Source organism: Pogonomyrmex barbatus, unplaced genomic scaffold (assembly GCF_055798465.1).
Source record: "Pogonomyrmex barbatus isolate J1 unplaced genomic scaffold, ASM5579846v1 scaffold9, whole genome shotgun sequence".
NCBI classification, from domain to species: Eukaryota; Metazoa; Arthropoda; class Insecta; order Hymenoptera; family Formicidae; genus Pogonomyrmex; species Pogonomyrmex barbatus.
The window spans coordinates 8876654-8888518 of NW_028297193.1; the positions used below are offsets into that span (position 1 = coordinate 8876654).

Sequence of the window (11865 nt, forward strand, 5' to 3'; positions counted from 1 at the left end):
CATAATGCTCAATAGGGTTTTCGAGCACTCCGGTACGAATTTTGCAAACGTGATGTAATTTGCTTCTTCTTCATTTGTTAATAGTGAGATATAAGCACTCGCGTTTATCGTCGGGTTGATATTCGCGCACACGATAAAAAATCTTCTTAATTTTTCACTGAGTGCCATTTTTCACTCCTTCACTTTTTTAGAATTAAGACAGCGAACGAATCGACGCAGTAATGTAAAAACCGGTCAAGTCACCCCGAGAAAGTATAATCTCGGAAATAGACTTTTCTATAATTCCGCACGGTATTTATACTTTGAAAATCTTACTCGCGCACTCCGAAAAGAGGACGGCCCGCAGAAAATGCAGCGCCATTGGACAGATCAAAATTCTTCTTAATACAGGTTACACCTTTTCTATTCTCTCACCTTTTCTTTTCTAATTCTCTAGCTAAAACTTAGCTAAAAGAAAATCCGAGTTCCCCACTCAAGAAACATCTCTAACTCTCTTATTTTGTAGTTTCTAGGATTATTATTAAAAAATATTTTGCGAAGAAGTTTTAAAAGTCTAGAAAATCTAAATTTTAAAAGATTTTATTATTTTACAATTTAAAATTTTTAAATTTTAAAACCTTTTAAAATTTAAAAAATTTTTTAAATTTTATAATTTTTCATTTGCCCATCTGCGCGCGCAGTTCTTTTTTCTTAGTAGATAAGTCGATGAGCTCGACGAATTCGTCAGCCCTCGGTTCATTCGAGTGCCATCCTTCGAGGTTTCAACTTCCGAAATCCGAAGTAGTCTCTCATTTCGATGCTTGTGATTATTAGTTACATTTGAGAAAAAAACAGGAACAATGGCGAGCCGAAAAGCTGTTCCCGATACCGAAAAGCGTAATACTCCGGAACCGAGCATTGCCCCCGATTCCGAGAGGCGCAAGTACATCTGCGATATTCCGAAGGAAAATTGTAACGAGGAACGAAATGACAAGTTCCATATGATGCTCTCGACAACATATATGGACTCAACATCTCTCACACGAAAAGGATACACGTCGGATTGCAAACGACAAACGAAGGAATTTTGTGCCAATGGTTAAATTAACCGGTAATTATGCAGAAGGAATTTATTTCGACGCTGATTCCTGGCAACAATTCCTAAACAACATGAGGCTTATCGACGAGTATTTAAACGCTAACAATAAATCGAGACCGGATCCTATCATTGTCAAAAATGTTGCGATCAACTTTACCTCCTCTTATGGGTCACAGTTCATATTACTGACGTATAAAGGAAATGAAGAGGCCACTATGGAAAATATCGAAATTCAACATCGAGAAATGACTACGGATTCGCAGCCACCGACGAAGAGGCGTAAAACCTATGCTGTCGCAATTGTGATGCAGAAGAGTACTTTTCACGGCTTGAAAAATATTGTGAAATGTGTCGACGCACACTTAAAACATTTACAAAACGTGACCGATAATGTTAACAAATGCGCGCAATATCTTATAAAAGAAATAGAATTAAACTTTCCAAAAAGTTACATAGATAGCGATATTGTAAAACTCAGTTTGAAAGGAAATTATCACGAAATCGCGCGGAATGCACACAAATAAACGATTTAACATTTCTGGATATGTATTTCGATGTAATATTTGTGGAATTAACTTCTCTGAGATTTAATGAAATCCTTCGTATTATTTTCTCAAATCGTAGTTTGTAACTTTTATTTATGAATTGATATAATATGTACAACAATATAACAATAAATGATTTTGTAATTTAAATTCCTGTCTTTGCCCCTCTTATTTTCTTTTCACTCCAATCTAAAAATTAACGCGCTACGTTGCTTCGAGAGAGTTAGAAATATCTAAAAAATTTTTCAGACAATTTTTCAGACACGTTTGTTATAAAATAAAGCTCCGAGTTCGTTAGAAAAACATTTAGTGCGAACCTGTTCGTTTCTGTTTTCCTATTGCATTCCGTTCTCGTCAGGTCAAATATATTCCCTTCAGATTTCCCTCATCTTTCTTGTCGCAGATATCGCTTTATCGAATCCTGAGCGGTCTCGAAACAAATTTTTAAGTTTCGCTAGCTATTAGGCGTCGAGAAAGGTCTTTCGTCTTAAGAAAAACTCGATTTACATCCCATATATACAAAGTAAATTCCTACTTTCGGAGCGTTCTGCGTATCGTACCGCTAAAATCTCTTTCCATTAGCACCGGGGTCGAACATATTCCCTTCGTCGTCCTTTTTATCGCTGACGCTGTTTTGTCAGACCCACGATCGGTCCCGGAACAAATTTTAATAGTTTTTCGTTAGCTATTAAAATGTTTGGAAAAATCTTTCGTCTTAAGAAAAATGTGTGATTTGTATCTCATATATACAGAGAATCAGTTTCCTTCGATCTAAACTTTGTATCATACCATAAATTCGCATTCCGTTCTCGTCAGGACAAGCATATTCCCTTTAGACGTTCCTCGTCTTTCTTATCGCTGGCATCATTTTGTCGGATCCCACGAGCGGACCCGAAACAAATTTTAATAGTTTCGTTAGTTATTGGGTCTGGAAAAACCTCCCGGCTTGAGAAAAAACGTGATTTATATCTCATATATACAGAGAATCAGTTTTCTTCGATCTAAGCTGTGTATCATACTATAAAAGTCGCATTCCGTTCTCGCCAGGGCAAGCATATTCCCTTCAGACTTTCCTCATCCTTCTTATCGCTGGCATCATTTTGCCGGAGCCCACGAGCGACCTCGGAGCAATGCAATGCAAAGAATCAATTTCCTTCCTTCAATCCAAGTTATAAAGTCATTCATACCGTATCATACTATAAAGTTCACATTCCATTCTCGTCAGTATATTCCTTCAGATGACTGTCATCTTCGTAGTCGCCATTTTATCAGACCCCAATTAGCCCGGAACAAATTTTTAATGGTTTCACTAACTATTAGACCTCGAGAATCCTCTTGAGAAAAATTCGATTTATTCCCCTCATATACAAAGAATCAATTTTCTTTCTTCGCCCCGTCCTGTCTACTGTACCATAAAACCGCATTCCATTCTTCGCTAGTCAGGTATATCCCCCTTCAACACCCCGGCATCCTTCTTGTCGCCATTTTATCGCACCCCCGATCAGATCCCGGAACAAATTCTCCTCAGGTGTCCGCCATCTTTGCACACGCCATTTTGTCGGACCCGAACGGACCCAACACTTTCATCCCCTCCCCTATCTTTTCGTCTAGCATTTCGATAACCAATCACACCCCGGGCAGCTTTGGGAGCATCCAATCACGCACGTGGGCAGCTATGGGAGCGTCCAATCACACGCCGGGCAACTATGGGAGAATCCAATCAGAACGCACCATTAATTACCTAATTATCTCCGGCCACGCCCCTCAGCCAATCAGAACGCTCCATTTCCACGTGGAGGCTATCTTGACAGCTGGAGGCCACGCCCTTGGCGCTAGGGAAAGTGGTGGGGGTTTGTTTTGACGCCCCATAGCAGCCCACATACTACTCATCTTCTATTTGATCATTACTTATAATATCTACTTGAATTCATACTTAGGTCTTCTAAATCATTATGGACATCATAAATATTATAAGAATCATTACATTTATCGTAACGTACTTATTATTATCGTAATTATTATTATTATTATTCTCAAAATTATTACTTGTTACAATTATGTTTCTTCATAACGGCGTTATATTTTCACATTCAACTTTATTAATCATCATATTACTTATCTCTTGTCTTTTTCGATAATATTTTCTCCTTATTTTAGGCATTGTGAAATTTAATACGTTTTTTTTACCTGCTTGATGATTACATGTGAATACTACTGATCCCTCGCTATTAATTCTTAATTTGCAAACTTTGTATCCAATTTTACAGCTGCGCTACATGTAACAAATATTAATTCGTTATCCTTTATAAAAAGAGATGTTAAGTCGATTACTCGTATTTCTCGAACTTTTTGTTGCCGCTTTTCCGCGATGCCGATTGGTTCTCTCGCTGCGCTAACGTGAATAGCTGTCATTAAGGTTATTGCGATTGCAAAAAAAACAGTTCATATGTAAGAAGATCTCGAAACCAAAGATCATGAGTGAAATACCCGAGTGAGAAGTTATCAGATGTAATTCTAATACCGGTAATTCCCGTTCGTACAAGGCAATAATGACATGATGTTGCATTTGGCGGCGCTTGGTGGACATTACAAACAAGTATGATGAGTGCATCATATTTTATTTATTAATTGGATTATATTTCATTATATTTTTTTTGTTTACAGTTAAATATTCATTATTTTTCAGCTAAAGGCCGGGAGATTCTCGAAGACACGAAACACTATTTATGGCGATACTGATTCCCTAATGATAAATACTAACATTTTGGAATACGATGATGTATTTTCAATTGGCAGAAAGGTGAGAAAAACATCCCGTTGAATAATTTCATAATCTCTAGAATTTATGCGTCACTATCACATTAACAATATTACAGAATTGAATATTTTCTAGATTATGTGCAAAATCAACAATCGATACAAGAAAGTTGAATTCGATGGAGATATCGATGGGATATTCCGATATTTATTGCTCTTACAAAAGAAAAAATATGCTGCGGTTATAATGTCGAAATTGCCAAACGGTCAGATACAGTTGGCATAAGAACATAAAGGTCTCGATATTGTAAGAAGAGATTAGTGTCCATTGGCCTGTGACACTGGAAAGTTAGCAGATACACGTCATGATATTTCTACAGATTAATTTCATTCATTTCATAAATTTTTTTTTTTCTTTCAGAAAAGTTTGAGATACACTCCTTTGTGATCAATCGAGTGAAATGCATCTAGAGCAAGTCATATAAATCCTGCAGAACGTTGCAAAAATGTGAAAGAAGGAATAGCACTATTATCATCGTTTGTTATCATTAAACAATTATCAAAAAATCTAGATGCATATCCAGACTGTTTCACGTTATAGTGGCACTTAGATTAAATAAAGCAGGTGGACAGATAGAAAGCTGATGACACATTGCTATATGTTATTTGCGATGTAATGGGATATTCGTATCCGCCGCAGTATGCGGTGAAGGAGGATGTCAAGGAAAACATCAATGAGGATGACATCAATGACATCGAGCCCTACGTGCACACATACGAGGAAGATTACAGCAAAAGTGGCGAGTCCGCTAGCAGGTACATTTACACGGGAAACGAAATTCTATGATGACAAGCATGAGGAAGGCGAACATTTCGCTGAGGAGTTTCAAAAAATGACTCGAGGGAGAGAACGCATACCAGTCGTTACTTCGATGATTCGGAATATCAACAAAATAACAAAACAAGCGCGTATCGCCCAAAATGTCTGATACGGTAGTGAAGCGAAAGATGGATGTAAAAAGATCGTGCCAATGATGAACATTATTGTTATGTGTTATTCACGTATAACCGGATGTTAAGTGCAGGATACCGTGATATCGCGATGCTTCCAATGCGCCATTGATATGACTGATAAGGTGCCTTTCGAGTACAGCGCCAATCGTTTTCATTCAGTGTCATGTCTCAAGGAATACTGTCTTCACAATAAATATGTTATCTGATGGTGCATCATATCTAGCTAGGAAAACTTTTATGTCAATTATTCATTCAATTATGCTCACGATCGTGGCTACAAGAAGCTGCGTTTGCAGATAACTTACTATATAGACAACTCATATATATATATATATAGTGTGTGTGTGTGTGTGTGTGTGTGGGGTGTGTGTGTGTGTATAGGAGTATAATGACATATCAAAAGAAATAAAAACTACTAAGATATCAATTTAAATTAATAAATTTGTCATCTATGATTGTCATCTTATTGTTTTAAACATATATCGGTTTAAATTATTGCTTATTTTTTACATGGCATTGACAAGTACTCTTTCTTATTACAAAATGAATCCAGATATTATAATAAAAATAAAATGAAATAAAATTAAAAATTAGAATTAAAAGTGTTTTATATAACAATATTCAATAACAGTAATTTATTAAAATTGTTTACAATAATTATAATACGTAACAATAATAAAACTATAAATACGTAACTATATTTAATAATATGAATTATTTAATAATATTTTTGTATAATTAATAATAATTTATTTTTTTATAATTTATTTTATTATTTTCTTCTTTGTACATCTTTTTGTTTTTTCTTTTATATGTTTTCTTCATATTGATCTTTTAACTGAATATGTTTTTTATTCTACACACAAAAACATATATTTTGATATTTAAGATATTTTATCTCTGAATATATATTTTTATTTTATTTAGATATTTATTTTTATTCAAATAACTTATTACATAGAAATTTTTATTTACTTATTACATAGAATATATATATAAATTTCTAAATTTCTATTTACTTGTAAGGGATTTTCGTTTTCATCACTTTTTCTTTTTTTTGAATTTTTATTTTTTTTAGTAGAGAAAATGCCATGTGCCTTTCAATTTTATATATATCTTCAATTGAATTTACTATTAAATGAAGGATCTATAGTTAAATTAGTAAAAATACATTATTATATAAAATTAGTAAATATAATAATAAATAATAAATAATAAATAATTAAAAAAAAAAATAAATAAATAAAATAAAAAATAATAATAAATAAATAATAAATAATTATAATATAATTATAAATAAGTTTATTATAAATGTAAGTACTATTATTGTTTATGTTTATGTTTATTTTTATTTTTATGTTTATGCTTTTATTATGTGTTTATATGTTTTTTTATTACAATATTTTTTTTTATGTATAGTATATATTATATGCGTGAGGCGCGATTACTAAATATAAAGACACACACGCATATGTATACAACTCATATAACCGTTCTTTGTATTCGATACAGGATTGTGCACGAATTTTTGCGTTTTACATGGGGCGCCCCAGCTAATCAACAATGAATTTTACATTTATTAATTACCAATCAATTATAAATTTCAGATTTTTATTTCTTTTTTCTGCTCTATGACACTCCCTTTTCTTTCTCTCTCACATTGAACTGAGCTATGCGAGGCTCCCGTTGTTCTTCTCTTTCCTCTCTCTCTCTCTTTCTCTCTCTCTCTCTCTCTCTCTCATTGAACTGGTCTGAGCTATGCGAGGCTCCCGTTCTTCCTTTTTTTTCTCTCCCTGTTCTTCCTTTTTTTTCTCTCTCATACGCATTTACACTTCTCTTCATTGATCAATCCTTTTTCTCCTAGTGAATCAAACGGAAGTTCCAATTTTTAAAGTTCGACAACCCGACACTAAAAAACAATCTCATCGTCGTCGTTCTGGCAGTTGGAATCGACAAAAAAGTCAGGGCTGAATCAAGAAGTTCAAACAGATATCGAAAGAACAGATCAAATCATCAACATTGACTATTACTACTCCTGAATTCTCCCTAAACCAATCTTCAGCATCTTCATTTAACTCTGTTCCTCCTTCCGCCCTTATACAACATCAATATCAATCAATCGCACCTAGTTATTCTCCAGTGCATCCATCCGATGCAGAATACTTCATAGACTTCTACGCCCTCATTCTCAGGTCCCCTATTTCGAGATGGCGAACCTCTTTTTGAGGATTTAGAAGACGAAGAATCCCATCTTATAGACCTAATTACTCCACTTCCCGAAGAACGTCAAGAATATTCCCTTCCTTAATCCTCATATAGTAATCTTTTGTTATACACATATTATACACGATTTTTATTATTTTATATATATTTGAAAATTTTTCTTTCATTTGCTTATTATGTAATCATTAGTTTAAGTTAACTAGAGAATATTAATTGTATTACCGGGTAGGATCATACCAAAGATTCATTCACTCATACATTCATACTCTCTCTCGTAAGAATCCTATCCGATGGCCTCCGCGATATCATATATACACTTACACACTTACACGAATATTTCTTCTCTTGTTTCTTCCGCTCTTTATTATGTATATCTTTATTTTATCAATTAAAATCAATGTTTCATTTTTATTTTTATTTTTGAAAAATAATCGATCTCTTTTTTTCATTGAGGTCTTTCCTTGATAATAAGAATTAAGTTTCTTTACCAAAAATGACCGACGAACGTACGTCTACAGCGAGGCATCATAGCGATTCTTTATTGTTGACACAGTGTCGAGACATAAATAGTGCGTTCGAGATCATATTACCACGCCTGACTCTCGAGAGAGCAGCTGTCCTTCAATTTTCATTCATTTAAATTTCTAATTCTTAATTTTACAATTTATTATGGGCTGAACGTACAATATATATATATATATATATATATATATATTTTTGATATATAATTATTTTTTGATTTTTACAAAATTTTTAGAGGATTTTATATTAATTTGATTGTACTTAGTATATTGTAAAAAATTAAAATAAAACATATATATATCACTGCTTTTTGAATTAATACTATATTAAATATAACTTTTGTAAATAAAAAATAATGCAAATTTTTATCTAAATCTATTGAAAAATTAACTTTTAAAATTACTTACATTTCTAAATTAATTATTATAACGTAAGTCGAAAGAAGAATAATAGATGTACAGAATTCTTCGATTAGTATCTATGTCATCTATGCCTTATTTATATCACCACAACTGTTCTCCTCCCCTTCAAATTGTTTTCAATCTCCAAAGATAATCTCCTCAGAATCAGTTGCCTTTTTCGAAGCTAACTCCCCACTAAAAACTCGTTGGCCAAATCGCTGATTGCGCGCATAACGCTTTATCTCAGGAATCCAAATTGTCATTAAAGCAGTTTCCTTTACTAAATAATTTTTATTCTTATTTAATTTTTATTCTTAAATAATTAAACACTAAATTTTCTATCATCGTGAGCGTATATGTTTATAATAATAGTTGTAAAATTTTAACAATTGCATTTTTAAATAATAGTTATATAGTTTCTTAAGAATAACATTTAATCTATACAAGAATTTTACAAGTTTTACACGTTTGAAGAATAATTATGAAAAAATGAATGAGAATATTCGTTTGATATTTCAAATAAAAAGGATAATACATCCTCAAATAAAAAAGTAGTGAAGAAATAAATAGTGGCGTGAGTGTGGCGTACTGCACATGTGTGTGCGTTGGCTGATAACATTTTATTCGAAGGCAGTGAGTTCGTATCGGAGGTGTCTAACTGTTCAGCTCTTTCTATTCTTTATAAATAGTGCTTTGTAAACGGCATTTAAGTTCTATAGTTTTTATAATTTTTATGATTCTTCAATACGTTGGTGTATGGATGTTATGCGCATGCGCGAGACGTTGACATGTCGCGCGTGCGTATAAGTAGTTACGAGTAACGATAGTGTACGATTTACTGAATAAAATGAGTTGTCATTCGTTGCCTTTGAAATGCATTTGATCGAGAGATTTTATGTATTGGATTATAATTGCTTTTAGAAATGCCTCTGTCAAAAGGACACATTTATCTGCACATGCTCGATAGACAGTCTAGTTTGCGCATGCGTATTATGAATGTGCCTCGACATGGCGCATGCGCATGAGTTGGAATACCGGAAACGAAGGCCAAATTAATGTAGCTGTGAACGATTCATGATTGAAATGTCCGAAGTGAAATATTCTAGATTTCAGTGAACTTTGCTAGAAATATATATGATATATAGCTCTTAATTCTCTTAAATGGGATCGTGTGTGTTGTCCGAAAAGTCAGTACGACTGTGCGCGACCTGATTACTGTTAATATTTTACCATAGATTGTGTGACATAAGTGATATAAGTGAATATAAGTGACCGGAACATCGATACGTAGCAATAAATAATATGCAATATTTGTTTGCGAGTTAGGTCGTGTCCTCTGGATATTATCTGTAATCTACTGTGACGGAGTCAGCGAATTATTCAATATCATTTTGCTGATTTGACGATGGAGCGGTTTGAAGTTCGTGCTTTTGGATATCTTTTATATTCCCTCAACAGACATATATCGACATACATCTACATATTCAGTCTGAAATTGCTTTGAAATATTGGAGTTCTGGTATTTATCATATCCACGATTTTGTTTCAATCGAAACTTGGTATGTCCCTTTTTATTTCACTTTTTATTCCACTTTATTTCAATTGTGGAATACTATGCGGAATTCTATGTCTTTTATAATGAGCATAAGAGCTTATCAATTGTAACTGTAATTATTTTTTCCTTTGCAGCTTATTGATCTTAATGACTTGTTTATTAATCTTTTTTGTTGCTAATATTATTTTGATTTTATTTACTCAACTATTTATTGATAAAAAATTTTTTGTATGTGCTATTCTTTAAACGCTTTGATTTTATTAACAATACACTTTCTCACTCTTGTTTATTTAGTTTCCTTACTATACTGCATCACTGTTATATTTAATTGTTATTGTATGTTGTTTTTATATTAATCATCAGATATTGATACATACTGTCTTATTTTAACCTTTTTTTTTAAAAAAAGATAAAAAAAGGATGTCAAGTATAATGGATATTGCCAACTCAAATGATTGTGAAAAATTTATATAAAAGATTTGATATCAATAATTGGCGCCAAGTTATAGTCTTACAAACATGAAGCTACAAGTCCATTTTAGTCAAATTATATATTTCAATCGTATAAAAGATTTGATAAACCACTGTTTTAAAAAAATAAAACTCAAGTAGTAGTTTCTTTAATTTTAAAATAATAAAAACTAAATTATATGTATATATCTTTCTATCCATTAAAAACTTCTTTTTCTAACCCAAGTGATAGTAATTATTTAGCTTTAAAATATTTTTATATCACAAAATTGCTTTACTCAATTTACGTTTTTATTACAAAGAATTATAAAGTAACAGTATAAAATAAATAATAAAATTTTATTTAAATAAAAAAAATGTTTATGTAAAAACACTTGGCGCTGCTTAGATCAAACGAAAATGCAAAACTAATGATGAGATTATTTGAATGTTACAAATAAAGGCAAAATTTATTATTTAATATGATTAAATTATAATCACACACACACACACACACACACACACACACACACACACACACACACACACACACACACACACACATTTTATTCATATTCTTTTTAGAAGTATGAGCAGCGCCAAGTGTTTTTACATAAAAATTTTTTTTATTTAAATAAAATTTTATCATTTATTTTATACTGTTACTTTATAATTCTTTGTAATAAAAACGTAAATTGAGTAAAGCAATTTTGTGATATAAAAATATTTTAAAGCTAAATAATTACTATCACTTGGGTTAGAAAAAGAAGTTTTTAATGGATAGAAAGATATACATATAATTTGGTTTTTATTATTTTAAAATTAAAGAAACTACTACTTGAGTTTTATTTTTTTAAAACAGTGGTTTATCAAATCTTTTATACGATTGAAATATATAATTTGACTAAAATGACTTGTCCGAGAAGTCGGACTTGTAGCTTGTTTGTTGTAAGACTATAACTTGGCGTCAATTATTGATATCAAATCTTTTATATAAATTTTTCACAATCATTTGAGTTGGCAATATCCACTATACTTGACACCCTTTTTTTATCTTTTTTTAAAAAAAGGTAATTTTATAGTGTGTGTATATATATATATATATATATATATATATATATATATATATACCTAATAAATAAACATGTAATCTTATTATTTCATATATTCTATATATATATATATTGGAAGACATAATAAATTTAAATAATCATCTATGCAAAATAATCATCCGATCAAACAATGTGTATATATACACACATATATATTGTTATTATATAGTTTAAGATCAATATAAGTTGGAAATTATCAAATATCAAT

The 11865-nt window shown here is 31.7% G+C and overlaps 1 protein-coding gene and 1 pseudogene across 1 annotated transcript; both read left to right on the forward strand.

Annotated features, from left to right (window-relative positions):
• Positions 1-847: 847 nt before the first annotated feature.
• Positions 848-1709, forward strand: LOC148934649 (uncharacterized; annotated as a pseudogene).
• Positions 1710-4031: 2322 nt separating this feature from the next.
• On the forward strand, positions 4032-6085 carry LOC105423829 (DNA polymerase alpha catalytic subunit-like). The gene is made up of 4 exons (XM_089084613.1): positions 4032-4219; positions 4310-4423; positions 4517-4728; positions 4802-6085. The coding sequence occupies exons 1-3, from the start codon at positions 4178-4180 to the stop codon at positions 4664-4666; spliced, it is 306 nt and encodes a 101-aa protein (XP_088940739.1). The 5' UTR covers positions 4032-4177; the 3' UTR covers positions 4667-4728; positions 4802-6085.
• Positions 6086-11865: the final 5780 nt, after the last annotated feature.

What these genes read in the sequence shown, in the direction of transcription:
- LOC105423829 (XM_089084613.1), top strand. Translation starts at nt 4,178, where the DNA reads ATGATGTTGCATTTGGCGGCGCTTGGTGGACATTACAAACAA. An exon ending in TTGGTGGACATTACAAACAA is followed by an intron (nt 4,220 to 4,309) that starts GTATGATGAGTG and finishes ATTATTTTTCAG; the next exon opens with CTAAAGGCCGGGAGATTCTC. An exon ending in TATTTTCAATTGGCAGAAAG is followed by an intron (nt 4,424 to 4,516) that starts GTGAGAAAAACA and finishes AATATTTTCTAG; the next exon opens with ATTATGTGCAAAATCAACAA.